The sequence below is a fragment of the Triturus cristatus genome, chromosome 8, assembly GCF_964204655.1.
Source record: "Triturus cristatus chromosome 8, aTriCri1.1, whole genome shotgun sequence".
In the NCBI taxonomy this organism is placed as follows: Eukaryota; Metazoa; Chordata; class Amphibia; order Caudata; family Salamandridae; genus Triturus; species Triturus cristatus.
The window spans coordinates 718302535-718326780 of NC_140591.1; the positions used below are offsets into that span (position 1 = coordinate 718302535).

Sequence of the window (24246 nt, forward strand, 5' to 3'; positions counted from 1 at the left end):
AGCTATTTTGCACTAAAATCTGAGACTTGTGCTGTGCCTATACCCTTTGTGCCATCATTTTGCTAATGTATGCAAGGTAGCATGTCTGGAGCAGGCCAAGGTAAAGGTTTTGGTGCAGAGCCAAACACGTTAAATAGCATGATATGGTTTTTCCCAAAATCCTAACACTAAATAAAAGCAGATCCAAACAAAGGGCCAAGGTGGCTCTCTTAATATACCCATACCAAACTTGTGTGATTTACCCTAATGCATGCATCTTACATGTCTATTGTCTGCACATCTGTGCTGTGTCTACATATAGCAATTTGCACTGGAGGATGTGCCCCCAGTACAAATCTTAGTCTAGACATTACAGTGTCCTTTGCACCACAACACGAGACTCCATGTATAGCCCAATTTAGTGTGTGTGTCACCAATGACATAATCAGCAGGCGACTTACTAAATCTGTCACTGTTATATTTTCTGTTCATCTCACAAGGCAGTGCTACAATTTTTCACATAGCTCTCCCTTGCGTGAAGGGCAGTACATCTGGGCCTGTGAGTCTTAGGCACTGGATGATCAAATTGATGTTTTTTTAGCACACACAAGCCACATCATTGTCTGCTCCACATCACTGGACTGGGGTACATATTCCAGTCCTGTACGGGTCAGCACCACCTACCAACATTTGTCTTTAGTTCCACATAGGAGGGTGGAGTTCCATACAGCTGTGGAGAACCACATAAGGTTATGCAATGACACACAAGAATTCCATTAATTCATAATCACCAGCTTTTCTAGTCTCAACATATATGCTACGGCATATATAGATGCCAGCCAGATGTTAAGATATTTTGTAAATTTGTGCTCAAGAGTTTACTTCTCCTCAGCAAGGATTACACATATTCTGTTCCCCAAGGCATAGATATCAAGTACTTTTTGGTCTGGATATAGAAAGTTTTACCTTTTTAGAGACCTCACCTCATGTCATTATCTCTTCAATGAAGTAGTGCAGGAGAAAGTGGGCTTTGGGTCAGACTCCTTCAGCCACTGACTTTCATGTGGTTTCATGGTTCACCACTGATGGATAGAGTGTCCTACAAGGCCATGGCATTTTGTAAATAATTACATTTATAATTTGTGTTTTGGTGATGGGGCATCAAGTAGTTTTTTGTTATACTGCGGTCATGGCATGACTAGCTTTGTAATGGAGAGCAAGGGCTATAAGTGTGATGCTGTGGAAGATGCTGAGAACTGACTAGATAAAGTTAGGGATGCCAGTGTAGGTTTCACCATGCTAAATGGAAACTTCCATGTTTCTGATGGCAGAGCCAACTCTGACTTTTCTTTTAACGTAGAATTCCTCTGTGACATAATTTCCTCATTAGGTTTTAATTACCATTTACACAATGTTACACCCACATTTTTTCTCTTTCCTTAATTTCTCCCCCTGTCTCTAGGCTTAGACACCTGATTGTATAACAGCTATCCATTACTGAATGGCCCTCAAATTAGTACATTAATATTGTTTTCTAAAGTCTACTGCACCAGACTCTCTTCCCAGAACCACCCAGTATTACCCTTGTGTCTTGTTCCTGCATTCAGACGTCCTTCTTTCAGCCACAAGAAATCTCAGTGTGATCTGGAATTTCAGCATGTGACTAGAATTATTATCTCAACCACAACTACTGCTGTTAGGCACCATGTACCAAACATTTGTGAATTATACCCTAATCTTCCTTCCCATACCACAAAAACATTTAACAAGAAAGGTTTTTTATGAATAGACTAGATTACTGCAATAGCCCATTTGCTGGATTTCCTTAATAGTCTCTTTCCCCTAGACATGGATATTACCTTTATCACTCAATCTCTTTTTAACTTTCCCTAAGTACATGCTGACTCCCCACTACCACAACAAACAACATGGTGATGGAAGGAATGCTTGAATTAATCTCAGCCACTGTTGAGTGCTCAGGACGCATTCCCGGCCATTGTTTTTATGTACTGTGCCACTCTAGACAGAGACTTACCATATGAAAATTGGTCATGTTCCAGTAGGAACAGTCCAGCCCAAACAGCCAGGCGTGGTCTCCTCCAAATGGGAACACAGCAACTCAGGCCAGTTTCAACCTAGTTAGGTCTCATCAGTGAGGTATAGCTTGAGTCCTGTGTCACCTTGAGAACAGGAACAACATCTGGATATACCGGTCACACGTAATTCATTTTCTGCAATAAACCACAAGTTGATGGAAAGAATGCTTGAGTTACTTTTAGCCACTGGAATATGCTTGGGCTGCATTTCAGACCACTGTTTTCACCCACTATGCGACTCTAGAGAGAGACCTGCTACATGCAAATCAGTCTTGGTCCTACTCCAATAGGTACAGCCCAGCCGGAACTACCCAAAAAAGTATCTTCTAGACAGGAACACAAGCAACTCCAGACTAGTTTTGATGTACTTAGGTCTCATCAGTGAGCTGGGGACCTGTAGCAGAGTGAGCACAGGAGCCGTGTCTGGGAATACTTGTCACACTTAGGATTTCTACCATCTCCCCACACCTATCCACGCTCTGTTTATTTTCCCACCCATGTAATTCCATTGACCCACACACTCATCATCTGCATCTGTTCTTCTATCCATGTGATCTCACATTATCCATCTAAGTATCCACGTATCTACCTGCAATCATGTGTTTATCTAGTCATCCTGTAGCCACTTAGTAATGACACATTGATCACTCATGCACCTATCCACCTCTCTGTGCTTGTGCTGCATGTACATATAGTTTGTTACTATTTCTGTGCCAAGACGTGCATTGTCTTGTTTTCTGTTTATCCCTGTTGTACCTATCGAAGGGGCTGTCAGTATGTGTGTTGGCCTGATGTGCTTGGGTGCTTGTGGATGTATGTTTGTGTGTAGAAGGATATCTGTTTGCATCAATGTGAAGTAACAGTCCACCTCGACTTTGAATTCAGCTTCCCTGCCAATCAAAGGTTGACTCTGTACCGCACCCTGCTATCTTTTGGCTATGAATACATATCTACATACATTCCTGTAAGTATATTGATATGTGTGCACTAGTTCCTATGTTTGTTGTTGTGTGTATGCTTGGATGACTAAGAAGTACCCATACATATTTGGATCAGAATATAAACATGTACATATAGTGTGTGGATCTGTGCACGGGCCTCTGTATGTTTGTGGGTATGTGTGTGCATATCAGTGCTTAAAGGTGTATTTTTTGAGTCTGTAAGTATCCGTGAATAGGCATGGTGTTTGTATGTGTTTTGTTCTGTGTGAATTTGTGCCTGCATGTATGTTGGTCTCTATTGGGCCTATTTATGGACTTGTCACGCAGTACAGTGCAGCAAGTCACCTTACCGTGCTGCACTGAGTGACAGGGAAAGGGCAGGAATGTGCCGTATTTATGGCAATATGGCACATACCTGCCTTTTCCGCTGGCGCCCTTTTGGCAGCCTAGTGCCAATGAAGGCACCATTGCACAATGGTGCAAGGGTGCCTGCGTTGCGTGGAGGATTGTCTATGTGCAGGAAAGAACACCTTCCTGCACTGAAACAATCTTGGGAGGCATATTCTTCTTTCTATGTGTGCTCCTTGTTACACCTCTCCTGAAAAGGCATATCTTTTTGCCGCATTCCCAGGTCTACCTGTTCTGGTAAATCTGGAAATGCATCAAAAAGCCATGGGCATTGTGTGGGAACACTAGTCAATGCCCATGGAAGCCTTACCAGGGCAGAGTAAGACAACGCAACAATTTGCGTGGCGTTGCCTTACTCCAAATTTATGGAACCACTCAGGGCCAGCAAAGTGGCCTTGCGTGGCTTCATAAACCGCATGTACAGTTTGCGTCGCTCTTCCACCACGTTGCGTGCTGCAAGAATGATAGAAACCAGGTCATAAATAGGCCCTATCGTATTTGTCAATATTTACAGCAGATCCACTGCAATTGTTGACGTCCTACTTGCACTGTCCCTCCCCAACTACTATGACTGTCTGTCACAGGAACTCCATGCTAAGTAGCGAGAGAGGCCTGCAAAGTTCGTCCTTCTCTTTCATCTTGTTTCATTGGTTTGTATGCAGTGATACTTAGGTTCTTTCTTCATAAAAATACACAAAATAAAATTTTACAGTGGTTTAAATCACAGGTCTATCTGCAGTCTGAAGGACAGGGAGTCATGAATATTTTTAATTCGGTTTACATGTATGCACAATAATAAAATCATAATACAGTTTCATGTGCATGGCTTGGTGTAGACGTTTCCGCCTGTGGTTGGTCAAATGTTCCCAGTGGTACACATAACTCAGATGGACCAGAAGTTGTTTAAATATAATGTCAAAAGAGTTTGTCTTCAAATGTTGTCGACGTTTCGACCCCTCAGGGCGGGACAAAATATTAGCCTTGCAGTGGGGTCTTCATCAGGACTGGGAAGAGCACTTGATTGGAAGACGGGGAAAGAATCACCGTGGGGATGGGAATGGAGGGCTTGAGTAAGCTCTCCTGATTACTTGGTTTGTGGATCTGCAGCCATCTCAGCTTGCAAATATGAGGGAACAGATAAGTATGTCTCCTGTCACTTCGTTGGAAAATCTGCAGCAGTGGCCGCTTGCAGATATACGGGAATGATCCTGTGTTTCATGGTTATGTCTGCCGGAGTTCTCGTGCCTCGTGGTCCCGCAAGTGTGACTCAAGACCTCTCCATATTCAGCACATGTAATATTGGGCACACCTGCGAGGCTCTAGAGCAGTTACCTAGGCCCCAACTCCTACTTTCCTTGGACTGGTCGTCCAACCAGTCTAGGGCCCCTTCGGGCCTAGCCATCTGCTTTGAGGTTAGGCCCTGCCTCGCTTGTTGCGCTCCTTCTCTCACCTTCTGCTTTTGCTTCCTTCTGCTTTCTGCTTCTACTTTCGCTCTGCTCTCACTCACTCCTTCACACTCTGCTTTGAACATTGCCTTCTGTGCTTTTTAGTGTTTGGCATCTGCCTGTTTTTGTTCTTTTGTGCCCTTTTGCCTTCTCAAGCTCTTCTGACTTTCCAGTCAGTGTTTGTTTGTCTTTTGTGGCCGCTTATCTTGCGTGCCCAGTTTGGCTCTTGTGTTCTTTGGTGCTCTACCTTTTTAGTGCCTGCTTTTTATGCCCATCTGTATTTTATGCCTGCTTGTCTTTTGTGCCTGAATTTATACTTGTTTCTGTTGCCCTTCTGCCTTAGATCCTCTGGTCTCTGTCACCTCCCTCCTGCGCTTTTCCCGCCTCCCTCCTCTCCTCTCTCCTCACCTGCTCACCAGCATGCCGTCTACCACTATGGTTTCCCGTCCCTCCCTAGTCCCCTTCCCCCAAACTCCTCCCCCTCCTCGGAACCTACTTAATGGCGGCCGAAGGCAGACCAAAGGCAAGCCCATCTTTGTATGTCCGCGCCTGGACCGTGCTCAGTGCCAGAGACCCTGGTCTGTCCAGCCCCCACCGCTACACCTCCACCAACTTGCTAGCATTCCACACTGGATGCCATCCTGACTGCTGCCCGTGCTCTGCACCGCATCACACTGCAGGAACTTTCTCATGGGCTCACTGCTGCTTCTCTTGTAGCATCCCCCATACTACCTTCAGCACACATCCCCCCATATCGCCTGCATGCTCCTTAACACCAGATCCCTCTGCATGCATGCAACCAGGGTCTGGGAACCTCATCAATGCTAACTACCTGGACATCTCTTTCTGATCGAGGCTTGGCTCAGACTGTCATCCACCCTGCCTTAGCAGTGCCACGACCTCCTAGAAAGCCATCACAACATCAGACTCACACATCTCGTACAGAGTCTGACTCACACCACCAGACACAAACGCAACCTAATCTTCACAGCCAGCAACAAGATTACCTTCAGCCATACCTCTTGCTCACATGGACAGACCGATCCATCGAACATTTCTACATCAACGCACCCCACCCGAAAAAACCTAAACCACCCATCAACCTCAGCAGCAACTGGAAAAACATAACAAAGGCAGACTGGACCCATGCCTTCAGATCTAACTAGTCTTTCCTTACTAGTGACCTACAGAACAACCTATCCACCTTCAACAATTGGATCTCAGATGGCACCAACACCTTGACCCTCACGAAAATAATCAAGCACCCTAGAACTCCCACTCAAGCATGCTGGTACACAGAAGACCTAAGAGACTCCAAGCACTATTGCAAACAACTGGAAAGAAAAGGAAGGGCCAGCTGAGACAACACCTCCAGAAACATCTACAAATCCTCACTCAGCAGATACCATGCACAGATCAAAGAAGCCAGAAAAGTGGTCCTCGTGCTCAGACTCGAATCCTTCTCCATCTCCAGTAAAGATCTCTTCAACATCATCAAGAAATTCACCAACCCAACAGCAGTAATCAACACCATCACCCCCTCAAAGCTCTCAGCAACTACAAGCCCATCTGGCTCCTACTCTACCGTGCTAACGTCCGGGAGAAAGAGACTGACAAGCAGCTCTCTGCCCATCTTGAACAGCACCACCTCCGGGACCCCACCCAGTCAGTGTTTCACAGTAACCACAGCATGGAAACCATCCTCCTGACAACAACAGACAACATCTGGTCAATCATGGACAGAGGACAAACCTCTGTTCTTATCCTGTCCGTCCTCTCATCGGCGTTTGATACCATCTCCCATCGCACCCTAATTGCCAGGCTTCAGGAATCAGGAATCCAAAGGCCCGCCCTAAGTTGGAAGGCCTCCTTCCTCTCCAAAAGGAAACATTGAGTAAGACTCACCATTTTCACCCCGGACACAAAAAGCTCATCTGCGGAGCCCTTCAAGGCTCCTCCCTCAGTCCAACCCTGTTAAATGTTTACCTGATACTGCTCACCCGGATCATATGAATACACAACATCAACATTGTCTCCGATGCCGATGACAACCAGCTAGCTCATCCTCTCCCTCACAGACACAAACAACACCACCCGGACAAACTTCACTGCCTGTATGTCCAACCTGGCTAACTGGATGCGAGAAACCTGCCTCAAACTCAACACAGACAAAACGGAGATCCTGATCTTCAGAAATAAGAGCTCCTCCTGGTAGCCCCCAGACCTGGACCCCTCGCTGATACCCATAGACCACGGCAGAAACCTGAAAATCATCCTTGATGACAAACTCTCGATGATCAAGCAGGTCAGTGCTGTAATCGCATCCTGCTGCTACATCCTCAGAATGTTTTGCAAGATTTTCAAGTGTCTCCCCATGCACACAAGATGCATGGTCACCCAGGCCCTCATCACCAGCAGACTCGTCTACAGCAACACACTCTAAGTCGGCATCTCCAACCAACCCACACAAAGACTTCAAACCATCTAAAACACAGCTGCCAGACTCATCCTAGACATCCTCAGAAAGGCCCACATTACTCCCTACCTTTCAGAATTACACTGGCTATCCATCCAGAAACATTGCAAATTCAAGCGTCTCATCCACGCCTACAAAGTCCTCCATGACACGAAACTAACCTACCTCAACAACTGACTCCAACTCTACCAACCCTCCAGACGCCTATGCCCTACCTCTCTCTACATCACATGAATCCCCCGAAACTTTCAGGTGTAGCTATTCTAACTTTTCCAATCCCAGATTGATGAATTGAGCCCTGAGAGAAGTATGATACAGAATGTAACTCCGTCATTGTCTGCTGGTGCTAATGGCACACAGAACCCCATTGGCTATGCATGTTAACTCATCAAACACGCCAATAAGAAATTACGCCTGACACATCAACATTTAGAACTGTAATTCAAATAAAATACCCAAGAATTTATATATAGCCTTATATTTAATTTAACATTTATTTTCCTATCTTTCACCTTGCTGCTCCATTTATCTATCTGTAAAAGTTTACTATGTTTATACTTCATATTTAGTGTGTAGGTGGTTGGGAGCTACCACTTGAGAAAACCACCTTTCATGCCTCCTTTGGAGTCCAACTCATTACACGTGAGTTATTGTTTCTCTCTGTTATTGTCAGAAACTAACAGTAAGCAATGCCTGTGCCTCATACAACATCATGGTATCATTCAATGTTCTTCAATTTAATCATGATCACAGTGTGGGGTGGGGTGGGGTATCCAATCCCTACTAGGATAGGTCCTGGACTGGTGCAACCTATACTGGCATAAAAGGAATTAACTCTCAGACCTGAGGGTGGGTGTAAATTGAGCAAGTTTGGTTATCCTAATCTTCCGCAATACTATGAGTTGCTTTTCCCTGATGTTTTACCAGTCCAGGGACCAGACAACCATATATCTCTTTCATCAACGGACCACAGACAAAGGAACCTATGCTAACAACCCTTTAGTTTGGGGAAGTTACTTTCTGTGGATGCGAGCTTCAATCCCACAAAGAAATGCATAAAGGGATCCAACGGTATTGTTGGATTGGGGGTGGGGAAAGTTAGACCTACTCACACCATACTGACCAACATCAAGAGGAGAATTCAATTATTGCTGTTGCACAGAAACCCACCATAAGCATTATTGCCTTTGAGACACACATCAAAGGTATTATTAGCCTGTAGGAAGGGGATTTTACTTGTCTCTCCCATTTAAGGTCTCCTATATCTTGGTCCCTGTAATTCCTGCGCTCTTTGCTTACAAACCAGTTAGGGGAATCAAGCATGGTCTTGTGAAACAACCAATTCAGCTCCCTTCCCAGGGAGTGCTGTGTGGAATGGGCAATGCTTAATTTGTAAAAGAGAGAATGCTGGGGCCCAAAACTGTTCAGAGGCCTGCGAATGGTGTAATTAAGTATTAGCGAGCGTTCTGAATATCAAGGATAGTAGTCCTATATCCACCTCATGTATCTTTAATCGTCTACCGACAATCCCCGCCATTTTATCTCACTTTTGCACATTCCTTCTTTCTCCCTTTGTCACGTTTATTTCTGTCTTACTCACACTCCATCTTTACAGTCTGTATGTTTTTCCCTCTTGCTCTAGAAAATGAGGATAAATAAGTGCCTGTCCCCGAAAATAAGTTCTGATGGCCCCCACCGGCAACCATAAAAGTTCTGATGGCCCCCACCATCAACCACTGCTCAAATTAAACACTGGGAATAAACTATCTGTGATACATAATTATGTGAAATCTAGGTTGCTGCTTGGCATTATCACCAAGGCTGCAGTTAGCACCTGCCCAGGGTAAAGAATAAAAGCATTTAGCAGATACTCAACCCATGCACATAGTTGATGATCCTAAAGGTGACCTGCATGCATGGCCCATTTACTGCCCTTTCCTGGGATATTTTTTTCTGTGTGATTCCTTCCTAGGACACGATATTTCCACAGTAATTGAAATGGGAATACAGAAGTGCAGGTACTCTTTGATCCAGAGTACCTATTTGCTGCTGAGAAGTGACGGTACTCTCATTAAAAGCACTGCAGCAGTGCAGAGAATTTTTGGGGCAATCCCTTCCAAATTTAAGAAGTGCAAGTACTGAGTACCTGACAATACCTGCCCATTTAAAACACTGATTCTCCACCATACTTAATGAAGGATGTCACCCCCAGCAATGTATTGCCGGTCAGCAGCTAAGGATGAGCATAGCTCCCACTTATTCAACACCTGGCATCCATATTTGAAGCCTGCCCCATTCTAGGGAACACATCTGCTGCTCCACCTTCCTTTATGACCCATTCCACAGGGCGGTGAACACTCAGCTCAATACAAATGTCCTTTCATCATGGATCTCCACAGAAGTGTTTCTCAAACTTGAGACATTCTTATCTACCCACATTGCCATGCACTGGTTAACATCAGGGGAAAGGGTGTGCAGTTATGGCCAGAGCTACCGACTTTGGATCTTGGAAAGCAGGTTCGAGTCTCGGTGTCGACTCAACATCCTGTAGTTACAGCATATCATTTAATCTCACGGTGCCTGAAAAATGTATGTGACCTTTTGTAATGTAAACCGGTGCTCATGTAAAGCATTCTAATACCTTCAGGTCGAGTTCGAACTATATAAAACTACAACAACAACAACAATTGCTACTGGTCAAGCCATGTCCCAGCAGACCACAAGTGTAGTCTCCTGTTGAGAGGCAGTGCCTGTCACTGCTATACCACTCCTACAAGTGCTCGTACAGCAGTGATCCTAAAAGGATTAACGTGTGCATGCGTCTAGTTCACATTTCTACGCATAATTAACAATCGTTACATAGGACAGTCTTTGTGCGTTTGTCTTCCTCACTTGTAAAATGCTACTTTTTATGTTGCAATAAAAAGAAGTTTGAGAAAAGCCTTTGTAATATAGGAAATAACCGTCTAAAACAACGTGGGAACAATAATGTCAACAAGTTAAAGGGTTCCAATTTGATCATTGTCTATCTGTGTTCTTTTATCAGCATTGAAAGTTCTCCCACAAACCGCCTTCACTGTAGGGAACGTTTCTTTGCCTGCGCCAATAAACAAAACAGTTGAAACTGAAAGTTATTTAGTCTTTCAGTGAATTAGCATAATGCACTGTGTGTTTTTTCCGTGTTTCTGGGGCTATGCCGTCTGCTACAGTATCGCTAATAAAAGAGGTTCCTCCAGGCATAATAGTGCTTGTGGGCTAAATTTCTCACCAGTTTATTATTCCATGGGACCTAATGTATGCTTTGACTAAATTGTATGTTGGCATGAATTCTGGTCAAAACCAATTCTAGTGTGGCACAATTATACATGGGCGCCCATTTAATGGAGGCCACTTTGGGTTCTATTAACAATTTCAATTATGCAGCATGTGAAGTGGTACTAAAGCAGTACCACTCATATACTCGAAATGCTATTCCTAAACCTATGGGCGGAGACCTCTGCCTCTATCTCACTTATCTTGTCTATATATAGATCTCTGTCAAGGTTGCGGAGGTCTCTGAACAGTAGGTTTATGACTTAGGTCAGGAGTTCATAACCTTTTTACTTCTGTTGCACCCCCCACCCCCCATGGAATCACTTCTGAAATACAGAGACCTATGCCAATGCAATTTATTTGAACCTAAAAAATACAAAAGCAAGTATACATCAAGCAAATACACAAATTATTAAATGTTAAATTTAATCCACCAACAAAAAAAATAGAAAAAAACAAGATTTTAATATCAATGGAATGGCTGAAGCTTTTCAAAATGTGGTTTTATTTCTAAAAGACTGAGCTATATACTGGACTCTCGCATTCTAGCACATCAATTTGTCTTTTTTGGTTCTAATGTATTGGCTCTTTTTGTCTGAGAAATGCCAGTGATTCAATTGAAGCCAGCAATAATAAATACCAAATTTTGTTTGATGTACCTGCGCGAACACAAATCAAAATAAGGATACCCACTTACTCTTAGCTTCCAATTTTAGACCCCTTCACGTTTACAGAGCTTTCAACAATTTTCAGTTTCCAGTTTTACTTTTTTAAGTTTATATATATTTTAATAATCTGTTAAATGCATTCACGTTTCTAAACAGTCATGGGCCTCTTGAATAGACATCGCAGTCCCCCATGGGTCCACAGACCTTTGGCTAAGAACAGTCAACTTGGGTGTGAATCTTGTTAGGGCCCAGGGAGAGTGTTGTGAAAATGAAAAATATCTATTCCTAGATGGGAAGGGTTTAGGGCAAGGCAATGATGGGTTTAGGGTGGGACATGTTAATACAAACACATACGCACAAAGAGTAAAAAGAATTGCTATTCTCATATTTTCAAAATAAAATTCTAAAGTAACTACAGACCTGAAGATTACAAAAGAGGAATACATGCCTTAGAGTGGGTCCAGAACCACACATGGGCACTCATAGGTACAGCAACACGCTCCAATAGGAATCAGGGAATTAAAATAACACCAAATCGTTTCAAATCATTTCAACCTTTCAATTTTTCTCTGCCTTACAGAGGATATTTTTGGAATAGCCCCTCGCTCTAAACCGATTAAGGGCTTCATTCCTCATCCGTGGCACAATTGTTTTTCATACGCAAAAGCTCCCCATAGGGGATATTATTAATCATGCTCTTAGGATCATCCTAAGAGCATGATTAATATGGGGCTTTTTCAATAATATCCTCTGTATGGCAGATAAAAAGGTGGGAAAAAAACTAGATTGGAATTATTGGTTCCCAAATTCAAGAAGGGAGGAGACATTACCAGTCAGGTGGAACCAGTGCGCATGATTACATGCTATAATGCAAAATCCTCGAAAATGGTCCAAGTGTTTAGAAAAAATTGGGGCATCCTTAAAACTGATAACATCTTGAGGAATGTGCTTCCCGCCCAGCCACTGATCACGTATAGAAGATCGAAACACATTAAAGATTATTTGGTATCCAGCCACTATCAGTCCACTTCATTAAAGAAAAATAAGCCAGTCACAGGATTTTTCCCTTGCTTGAAGTGCAAAGCCTGCAAGTATAGTCATAAAAGAAATACTTATGAATGACAGGGGAAGAAGTCTAGGACTATTAGAAGCATCAATCGTCTTCTAAATTGTAATTCTGAATTTACAATATATTGCTTAGAATGCCCTTGTCAGAAAAGCTATATAAGCAGCACCATACCCCCGTCAAAAATCTGGTAGTAGAGCACATGCGTGTGATAGTCAGAAAAGATAATACCACTTTCGCCACTTTGAAAGCACTCACAACAGCAACCGTGACTTGTTGACATTCTATTGCATTGACCAAATCCCAAAGAATGAGAGAGGGGGAGATAGGGTCAGAAAACTACGATCATTAGAATCACAATATTTAATTGAACTAGGTACTATGGCACCACAGGGTTTGAACAATGATGAGGAACTGTGGGTCCACCTGGAGTGATTGTCCAGAATAACATCAAATATGTATATTTATTTTATCGTTTGTTTGTGTTATCTTTATGGCATATATATGTGGTATTAGCTCTGGACAAATTCTTAAATGAATGGCAGGTACATTGGGGCAGTTTGAATATTGTTTTGTACTAGACTGCACGGAGATGTCATTTCTAACTATATGTATCAGCCTTTTCTCTTGCCTGTTTAGAACTTGCAGATAACAATGTGATCTGCCCATACAGGGCTATACTTAAAAGGGTAACAAAAAATGTAAGCATTGTAAATGTTCGCTTCCTATAAGGTTGAGGTGTGTGAATGGTGATCATATACCATCTTAGGCGATATATTATTAGTTATTTGTGAACTTCATGGCACTTCGATTCGATTTGAAGTGTCATGGTAATGAACTACGCCTATTTAAGGCTATATGATCTGTATATAGTTTTGGCATAGACGTAATTTGATATGAATTTCCATATGAGGTGTGAAAATGATGGCATTGCAAGGCCGTGTAATAGCATCGAAAAATGGCGCAAGATATCAGACATATCGCAGGAGCACAGAGTATATTGTGTAAGTATTTATTGTCATTCGGGAGCACAATTTTTCTGATCATGCGGAATGACTTGAGGAAGGCATGCCGTCCTTGTATATATGTCTATATAATTTTTATACTAATGTATATAATGAGAATCTGTACACCACTTGTCACATTTATGAGAACATCATCGAAAATTATTGATACTGCTCTTTTTAAACAGTGTCACAACAGATTCTAAGATGGCCACCACAAAACAGATGCATTTAGGTATGAATTGAACTGAGCCATCTTTTATGTTTTGACATGCACTTTTTTCACTTTAAAATGGTGGTTTTTGAATGAATTAACTGACATCGACAAAGCCGTAATGGCCGTAGTGGCGAAAGAATAAAGAAAATGTATGCACAAATTCTCAAGAGTGCTCTCTTTTGTATTGGCCGACACAATTCTGGTCTGCTGCTGTGTTTGTGTATATATCTATATATATATATTTATATATATTCACTGAAAAAAGCATAGGTTTCTGGCACGTTATAGTTAGAAATTAGCATTTGAAAAATCATAGAAATTCACTGAAAAAAACATAGGTTTCAGGAACGTTATAGTTAGTTGGACATTTCACTTGTATAAAACCATAGAAATTCCGGCGTTATAGTTAGTTCAGCTAATTATAGCTCACGCCCCCGCACTGCACTGCTGATGACGTCACATATTACATCATTCATGACATGGTCAGTGACATCACTGATGACATCACTGATGACATGTCAAATGATCTAGGCAGATGCGTCACTTTGTAAAGGCCTGCGCTACATTATACCTGCATCAGGTATAATGTATTCAGGGTGGGCATTCCCCCTTAAAATACCCTCGTAGAAGTGGCACAGTGAAATGTATGAGATTTCACTATGCCACTTCTACGGCTTGACTGGGTTAAAATCCTTACGCCTGCTTCATGCAGGTGTAAGGATTGATGCAGGTCTTTTCACATGGAACTCGCCCATGGGTTATGACACATTGCTGGAGTTGCATCAGTTTTCCAACACACTCCAGCAATGCGTCACCACCAGATACGTCAGAATTCCTTATGTCTCTGTAAAACCTTGTGCCATGGAGCATCCATGGGGTCATAAGGATGGCTTTGGGAAAAGTGACACATTGCTGTTTTTCCCCAGCGATGCGTCACTTTTCATAAATTAGGCACTGAACTTTTTGACGGTCTCTCATGCCGAATTTCCCACTGAACTTCAATGGCAATCATGATAGTGAAAGTTAGAGGACTGAAGAATCTGAAAGATGCGATATACATTGTATCTTAGAATATAGTGCTGCCAACAATATTGTGGGTGAAATATTGAGGGCTAATATATCGAAAAGGTAAGTGTATATAAGTATAGTTTGACTATGCTTAAAGACACATCTACATTCCTTCGTAGATATGAAGTTACGAATAGTAGATCTATCCTTACCTATATGCAGTTAAATATAAGGTCAAAGTACCTAGGCAAGCATAGATTTGCTATGTTTAACTCCACATCTATATACCTTCGTTGATGTGGCATTAAGAATAGTAAATCTATACTTACCTATATTTATCTATATGCACTTACTTTCTCGATATTTTGATCTTCGATATTTTGCCCTTGATATTCTGAAAGCACAACATTATTAGTAAGATGACAATTGGGAATAAAATAATTGAAAGCTGTTTTATATTGCTAAAATGATTGCAATAATGTTTTCCCAAGGTCACTCAATGAAAATGTGTGAAATATAAAAAGGTATTTTCTAATCGAGTTTTCTCTGTTGATCCCCCCTAAAACATTTGCTGTGTTAAAAATGCCCATATGTTTGCTGGGTTAAAAGAATAGTGATTCTGGGGTATTGTTGAAAAATATCACAAGGAGCCTGATCTTGACAGTATTTTGTTGAATATTCTCTAAATACCAAAATTTCACAAACAAACTATTCAAAATAACTTCAAAAACAAACGATAACTGTGTAATACCACACAGCTTATTTTTGCATGTGTTTTAATATAATATCTTTTTGTGCCAAAAAATTATCTTGGCAGGTGCGGCAAGACTCAACTTTGGAATGGACTATGCAACATAATTTCTGTAATGCTCTGATTTCCTTACAATAGTCAAATATCCATACTGCATTGTGAAAGCGGGTGTGTCTACCTGTGCCTCTCTCTGTGACGCTTCCTCTGGGCGATGACAGCAGGCTTCTTAAGCTGGGATGAGACTCACACTGCCGAGTTCTGGATCCCCTTGTGGGTGGGGCGAGGCAGCACTGACGACAGAAGGGGTCTTCGAGGATAGATTGATGCAGGGCTTCACCTAGCGCTGCACTGGTCTCTCAGACTACAGAGAGTGCGGCGCTTGGGGAGCCCAAACACTAAGGCCCAGCATTGCCCACATACACAAGGTGCTCACCACACACCAATTCCTGGTAGAAGCTAACGCCAAAGCGTAGCGCTCACTACATGCTCCACGGGCCGGCAATAAGGATGCTGGGATTCCTGAAAAACATGGTGGCAAGCTCACAAGCCCCTGGAGGGCACTGGGGCACGTAGACAGGTAACCAGAAAGCAGGCCAGCCCATACGGCAGTGCTTAGAGGCAGTCCTTCCTGCAGCCCAGCAACCAGTAGGCAGCAGGCCAACACAGCAAACCAACTAGTCTCAATGGCGTTTCCTCCTGGCAGCACAACAGTCCCTTGGAAAGGTGCAGCATGTAGAGCCAGCAGCGTCTGGTTACAAGTCCCATCCAGTGTCTAAAATCACGGGGTCACAGCCCCAGTAGTTATACTCAAAAACTCTTTGTTTTGGAGGTGACTTCAAACAAACTTTAGAAGTGCACAACACCCCCATTCAATCCCCAGCCCTGGCATCAGACACACTACAGGGGGGCAAAAGCAGCATTGTGAAATGCACTCACAGCCCTGTTCGGGTGCAGGTGACAACTCCTTCCACCATTGTAACCCAGGAAGACTCTCAAGATATGCAGGACATGCCTCTGCTACCTTTGTGACTGTTTAGAGTGAATGCACAAAAAAGGTCCCTGTCAGTCTAAACCAGACGTTGATTGGAGCCAGGCTGCAAAACACAAAGAATCATAGGCACACAGAAATGCCCACTTCTCAAAGTGGCATTTCTCCAATAGTAATAAAAAAATCTGCTTTCACCAATAAGCAGGATTTAACACCACTATTCCAAACATATTGGGGAGAGGATGTAGCCTAATGGTTAGGGCTGTCGACTTCAAATCTGGGGAACCGGGTTATATTCTCAGTAACAACGCTCAACATCCTGTGATTCTGGGCAAATCACTTAATCTCCCCGTGCCTAACAAAAATGAATGTGTCCTCATGTAACGCAACTGGTGCTCATGTAAAGCGCTTTGGTACCTGATTTCGGGTTAAGTTCCCGCTATATAAAACTTTAAAAAAAAAAAATATCAAACATGGCAACTCTACCCCTTTCATATCAGAAATTACCACTGAAACATGTATCAGGGAATTCCCAATGGAAACCTATGAGTGGAGCAGCCTTACAGTAGTGAGAAACCAAATAGGCTGTTTGTCACTACCTGGACATGCCATACAACAAGGGCACATGTCCTACCTTTTACCTACACCACACCCTGCCCATAGGGCTCACTAGGGCATACCTTTGGGGTGCCCTATGTATAGGGAAAGGGGAGTTTCAGACCTGGCAAACACTTTAAATGCCATGTCACTGTGACAGTAAACTGTGAACGCAGGCCCTTCAGTGGCAGAGGCCTGAGACAGGTTTGAAAGGCTGCTTCTTTGGGTGGCGCATGCAGCACTGCAGGTCCACTCGTAGCATTTAATTTACAGGCCCTGGGTATATAGGATTCCACTGTACAAGGGACTTACATGTAAATTAAATATGTCAAACAGGCGTAGACCAATCTTACCAAGTTTACATGAGAGCACACATGCACATTAGCACTGATCAGCAGTGGTAAAGTGTCCAGAGTCATAAAACCAACAAAACCAAGTCAGAAAAAATACAGGAGGAAGTCAAAACGTTTTGGGATTACCCTGCAAAATGGGCCAGGTCCAACACAGTGCTTACAGTGGAGTTGCATGATAACAGGAATAAAGGGACAATCCGTGGGTACTGCTACCTGCTGTGGTTATGCTTAGGTTCTGCAGTAATGTTCAGCCCATGCCACACATGAGACCAATAACATGTAGACCAGCAGCCTGAGAGTGAGGGGTGGTGATAGGCAAGGTGGGATCACAGAATCCGCTCATGGTGTTTCTGTGCCTTGCTTGAGGATAGAGAGGAGCGGGAAGAAGTTGGACTTTCAATTTCAGGGATCTCCAAGTCTGCCCTTGCAAAAATATCTGCCATGGGACGCTGATTTTAGCACCCACTGGGCCCTTCCCGTAATGCAACAAACAGTGTTTACAGACTCTTCGCATTTTGCCACGGACAGTGTTTACAGACGGCTGATGAAATGTAATCCCTAATAGCTACTTACATATTATACTACTCCGTGAACGTTTTGTAGGTCACTGTATCCCAAACTCGCACTTCTCCTTCGACACCATTTAAAATATAATTAGTTTGCTATTCTATGTAGAAGAGGGATTTCTTCAGTTGATCTATAATTGCTTTAGAAAGGGTGCTATGTGGTCTTGAAAGCTGGCAATAGAACCTGTTAGTTAGCCTAATAAAGGCATCATCACTGAAATATTGCATGTTATAGTTTCCCTTTTTTTAATTGTGCTGTTTTACAATATCCACTCCTACATTTCATACTGGGATTTTAATTAATTTCAGTCATTTACTCATCGTGTCTCGAATCATAAGAGAGAATTGAGACAATTTGGCTGCAACATATGTTGTCTAATATTGGATAGCAATCTCCTGAATGTTTTTCAAAAGAGTCACATTTCAGGAATAGAAAATTCCTATTGTATTTGCTTAGTTTAATTTAAATTGCTTCAAGTGAGGAGTAACAAACTGATTAATGTAAAAAAAAATAAAGCATCACTATATGTTGATTCACATACGAACATATAAAAAAGTATATAGATATTACAGGTGCCGACACACTGATTCATTGCAATCCAAAGTGCTATTTTTATTGGGGTACAAAAGAGTAGAAAATGTCGAGACTGCCAAATTCTGGAAGTGTTTTTCTAAACTTCATCAACATGTGTTTAAGAAATGACAAATAAAAAAAGCATATGAAAACGATATTTTTGTATTAGGATATTCTGTAGTGAAACAAATATTTGGGTGCTAAAAGTCGTGAATTTTCACTCGCATGTGATGTCAAATAAATCTTCCAGCCCCAGTTTCTAATTTCACACATGCCTCATTGCATTTGACCCAGTGGTTTGCTTTGCACATGTAGTTCCGCAGAAACGATATACACTCACTTATCAATACCGTTGGTTGTGTGCATGTGTTAACCTTGCATCACCATCGCTTTTGCAGGAGAAGTGAAATACATCTTCAGAGTGTAAAGGGAGTGCCCTAGCACAAACGTAGCAACATTTCACAAAATAAATCACGCCACAAAAAAGATACACAAACTAGTCACAAGTTACAGGATATCCTTGTCCTTGAAGACTTGTTTTATAGGGCAAGGGAGACAGACAGACAGACAGAGAGAGAGAGAGAGAGAGAGAGAGGTAGGTAGGTAGGTAGGTAGTTAGATAGATAGGTAGGTAGGTAGGTAGGTAGGTAGGTAGGTAGATAGGTAGGTAGATAGGTAGATAGGTAGGTAGGTAGGTAGGTAGGTAGGTAGATAGATAGGTAGGTAGATAGATAGGTAGATAGATAGATCTTTGTTTGCAAAATTAATTACATCATTGCATTTGAGAACCCCCAAGCAGAATAAAAATACACAATTAAGTGAGAGTGTTAAACATGTGAAAAGGAGAGTTCCCTTTCTCCAATTGTGAGCAGTATGTCCTCGGTGTGATGCAGTAAACACACAGCAGTGTCCAGTAACGGATTCTGTCCACCGTGTGAGCTTCACTTACCTTCTACTTTGAAGAGAGTAAGGTGCGGTCTGCAATGAAAGGACCCCAGCGCATTCCCAGCACAGCTCATCCAAAGCCCTTGGAAGACCCAGGTGGCAGTGATGACCGACGACGCTCTGCTGGTGATCTTCCACTCATTGGAAACGACAGCCCCAATATTGGCTGCCAGGCCACCAATGCAAAACACCAGAGCTAAAATCTGTACTGCAGACATTGTGGAACGTATTTACCCGTTTTTCTAACTTTCAGAAACCAAACCTCTGTCAGGCTTGTCCTAGAGGGAGACCGGCGGATAAATAAGCACAGGAGAAGTATGGTGGCTTAGTTTAAAAAAAGACACAACATAGTTGTATTACAAGGAAACGCGTGTTGCAGAACATTAATGAGGATGTAGGACATTGTTCATGCACCAGTAACATGAGACATGCACGCTCAGGCACTGAGACGGAAAAGAGAAGTGTGGCTTCAAGTTAAAACCGCCTATGGATGAGTTGAGTTAACACACACTTAAAGTTAAATCAAGACTTTTGGTGAGACCCCCACCCAGAGAAATATGTTTACATTCACTTATCACTGAGCTTCTTTTTTAAGGAGAGAATCGCCTAAGTAAGTAAAATACATGTACTTTTCTTTTTGTATGCTTTTATGCTGATGGCTTTTAAAGGGAATGCTGTGTTTGTGTTGGTTTTAGATTAACTTAGAAAATTAATGAACTTTGAAGGGAAGAGAGGGATCACAGTCCACACTGCTCCCTTTTTGAACTCAGTATTCACAATTCAATTGGACAGTAAGACGTTATTTTTCCAAATAAACAGCATGGACAGCACAGAAGCTACTGGGCCTTATGATGTACGCGGTTGCCTTCTATTGTGTGTTGCTTGTGTTATAATGGATGAACAATTTTTTTGCATGTAGTTTATTTTTCTCTTATTGTTATTGTAGGCAGAGCACGAGTTCCTAAGTTAGCTGGCCTTCTTTTGGTCACCGCCCCCCCCCGTGCATCGTCACAGAGTTCTTCTCTTAATTTAACAGATTTTATTGAATAAATAAAAACACCTTCTCATACTCTAATAAAGAAATATAATTTTTCTATGATGGCCAACATAATATCACAACTTAAGGATGAATGATAACTATTGCATGGTAGGAAAGCATAGATTTCTGCATTGAAAAGGAAACATATTCTAAGGCTCCAGTACTCAGGCAATATTTTGGGTACTAATTTAAGGGGGTTTGCCAATGTGCTCTTGTATTGTTGTTTTTAATATAGATTGATCGAGGGGTAATAAGTACCACATCGGGTCTGTTTTAATAGATAATTCTACCGGAGAAGGATTACGATTGCTAGTCTCATTGTTATTGTTAAAACAAACACCATTGCACCATGCAACATAAGAAAAATGTGTCTTATATTTCCTGATAAAAAAATATGGTAAATAGCAGACGCTATTTACCAGCTATGTTGTCCTTCCTTTGAAGATAATGGCAAACCTCTACCAAACTCTCCAAAAGAATATCATGCAAGAGTAAGTGGGCATTATTACTATCATTAATATTCAGTTTGAAGCTATTGCTGAATTTCATAAGTTTAACTGTCATGCATTCAAAAATCATATGTCACATGTCTAACTTGAACACTATATGATACACACTTGTAAAAATACAATTATTATCAGGAAGCAAAAAGTAATATCAAATTGTGTAAGAAATTACCACATTTATCATGTCACGGTCTGCCCATGTTGTCCTAATTTTGCTGGCTTTATCTTCTGCACACTTTACCACTGCTAAACAGTGGTAAAGTGCTTGCACTCCCCCTTGCCCCCCAGACGTACTGTACATTAGAACTCCTTGTTTCACCTATTTAACTGCCCTAAACGTCCATTGGAAACGGTGGCTAAAATGCACCTATGTTATAATAGGTTTAATGCCAGGTGTGAGCTGCAGAGTTTGTTTACACTACCCACATACATGACAAATGTATATGTCTGCCGGGAGCACTACTGTTCTGTGGCTGTCTGCAATTTAAACGCCATACAGTAGTAACTTGGCCTAGAAAATTCCTTTGCTTTGCAGGAAAAGTATATATTTATGTGTTGATAAGTCACCCCCAAAGCCCACAGGCCAGGGTGCTCAAATATAAAAAATAAGGAACACTACAAATTAGGGTTAGTGTGTGGTAAAAAAAAATGAAACCCTGCATAGCTATTTTACTATGCAGACTTTAACAGATGTTCCCAGAAACGGACTTAGATGGAATTAAAATCTTTATTTCTTATCTTCACCTAGGGAAATGCTAGAAATTCCTCAAAGTTATTTTACACTTAAGTTTAAACCCTAACTGGTTAAATCCAATTTTTTATAATTGTAGTGGAAAAGTAACTTTATAAAAATGTCCATTTGTCTCACTATCGTAGTTAATCAACATACTGCCTTTCCAACATACATGTCTGCTTCATCATCTGTTACAGTGCTGCAATGCATCTCATTGCTTTCCTGTTTCCTGGGCAAGATAATTATTATCATTGTGCACAAATAAAAAAAAACTCAACAATTGGTAAGATTAGTTTGGGGGTCTGTCTGTTGTCAATACTGGTGGCATGTCTGTCTAGGAATCTTTTTTCTTTAATGATTCCACTTTATTCTGTTGTGGGTCAGTGTGACTTGTTTAGTGGTTGAAATCACCTTACCTGTTTCCCACTAAACCATCAGGAAATTAGACCTCCATTCTTTTTCTGGGGTCTTCTTCTAACCTGCGGGCATTGAGTATTATAGATGCCAAACATTAGAGGTTCAGGGCAGTCTATATTTGACACCTTTCCATAGTCTGAACAGTTTTATGTCACACACTAACTTCAGTTCTGGTCCCCGAGGACATCTATTCATTTTACACGCCACTACATACTCAGCCTATACCTTTCTGTGTCTCCCTCAGCCATACTCTTCTGGGAGGGGCTTCTTCTAATTTCCAGGACATGGCAATGCAGAGCTTTGCCTTAATCAGGGCCATCTCAGAAAACCTGTATTGAGATTTAAACTTTTTAGACCTTGGTAGTAGTCCGAAGAGGCAGACATTCTGCAACACATTCCACTGTCTTAACTATCAGTGTGGTGATTGTATCAGAGATATCTCTTGAGTATGGTTGGAGTTTTGGACAGTCCCAAACCATGTGTCAGAACATTGTTTTGCTCTCATAAACCTAGGACAATCACCTGTGGTTTGCTGATGCATCTTGTGTAGTCTTTTAGGAGTTAGTTATGTCTGGTCTAGGAAGCGAAATGGGATGAGTCTGAACCAAGCATTGCATGACCTAGTCCTAACATACCTCTTTTCTCTGGCTCATTCGTCAGCCAACATTTTTATTCCTGTGTCTTTGAATTCCAAAAAAGTGGCTAAGTCTAAAGGTAAAACCTTGGACAGTGTCAAGGAGGCAAATCCATCCTACCCACAAAGCGACCTCAGTGTCTAAGAAATCCAGGTTTGTCTCACACTGGCGCACTCAACTTTTTATGCAGACACCAGACACAAGAAGATTAAACAATTTGGTCATGTACAACCAAGTTGGTCAAGTGAGGAAGCCAGGATTTAAATGTAGAAGTTGCAACTGAGCCGCTTAGTATCATCTTTCCACACCTTTACACAGTTGATGGGACTCAGTGATTATTTTAAGTGACTATTTACAGTACTTCATATTGAGACTAACGGCAAGTTTAAAAAAAATGAATTTTGTACTTGACATCTTTCTTATCACTATCCATAAGAATGCTATTCCTTGTTGGTCCCCCCCACCACTAATTGTCATGGTGCAATATAAAATCATAGGGGCATACGTATAAGGACTGGTGAAAACTACCGCTAACGCTAGATGTCGCTACTTGGCGATAGCTTCAGGGATCAGCAGTAAAAACTGTTGCTAACATTAGCGTGATGGCGATAGGAATTCCGGCATTAGTGGGCGAAAACCAACGAAAGGCCCTTTAGAGGCAAAAAAACGCACGTTAGTCAGCCCAATGTGAGTTTTTTTGGCCTCTAATGGAAAATATAGCCTATCAGTCTACCTCCAATAGAAAGAAGGCAAAAAAATAATGAAATGCAGAATGGAGCAGCCAGGGCCAAGAGCAGCACACATCAACAACCCCCTCAAGCCACCCAACATCCAGGATGACCAGGATGAGAGCCTGGATGCCTCACTGGACCTGCGCCTGGATGTGTTGCTGGACCTGAGTCTGGAGCCTGGATGCCTCACTGGTACATGCATCTGGAGCCTGGATGCCTCGCTGGACCTGCGTCTGGAGCCTAGATGCATTGCTGGACCTGCGTCTGGAGCCTGGAGTGGGATGCGGAGGAGCTGTGGAGTCAATGAGCCCTGGCGGTAGACATTGAGGTGCGGCGATCACCCATACCTGGTGGTAAAGTCTGGCTGGTTGCATGAAGACACGTTGCTGACCTGTGTGAGAAGACCGCCTTGCGCCACTTGGAGCTGTGAATGGTAGAGGCACTCCTGCGCACCAACGTAGGGAGGTCGGACCCCCAGTGTCGGCTTATCCGCTATGGCGGAAGAGTGTTGCCCCAATGCTTCCAAGCAGTGCAAGAAGAGGAAAAATCGTCACATGATGATAACTTCCTGATGTTATCATGTTTCCTTTGCGGGCGGGAGAGTGGGTAGGGCTGCTACACTTATGGAGCAGGGTAGGGGAGGAATGGCATGCCCACTCAAGTGCACAGTGACTGTTTGGTTGGCCTGCTCAGGCCGCACAAAGCAGTCATGCGCACTGTCCTGTTTGCAATGCAGGCTGCATTACAGCCTGCAAGGAGAACATGCCCACACCTCCATCCCCTGGCTGAAT

The 24246-nt window shown here is 42.4% G+C and overlaps 1 protein-coding gene across 2 annotated transcripts in view; it reads right to left on the bottom strand.

The window, feature by feature from the left end:
- The window catches only part of CLDN10 (claudin 10), a 410839-nt gene extending 390846 nt beyond the window's left edge, over positions 1 to 19993 (bottom strand). For both annotated transcript variants that reach the window (XM_085620448.1, XM_085620447.1), the window contains exon 1: positions 19399 to 19993. In XM_085620448.1, coding sequence (XP_085476574.1) covers positions 19399 to 19612 — 214 coding nt within the window. In that variant the 5' untranslated portion in view covers positions 19613 to 19993. The remainder of the gene's footprint in view (positions 1 to 19398) is intronic.
- Between the last annotated feature and the right edge of the window lie 4253 nt (positions 19994 to 24246).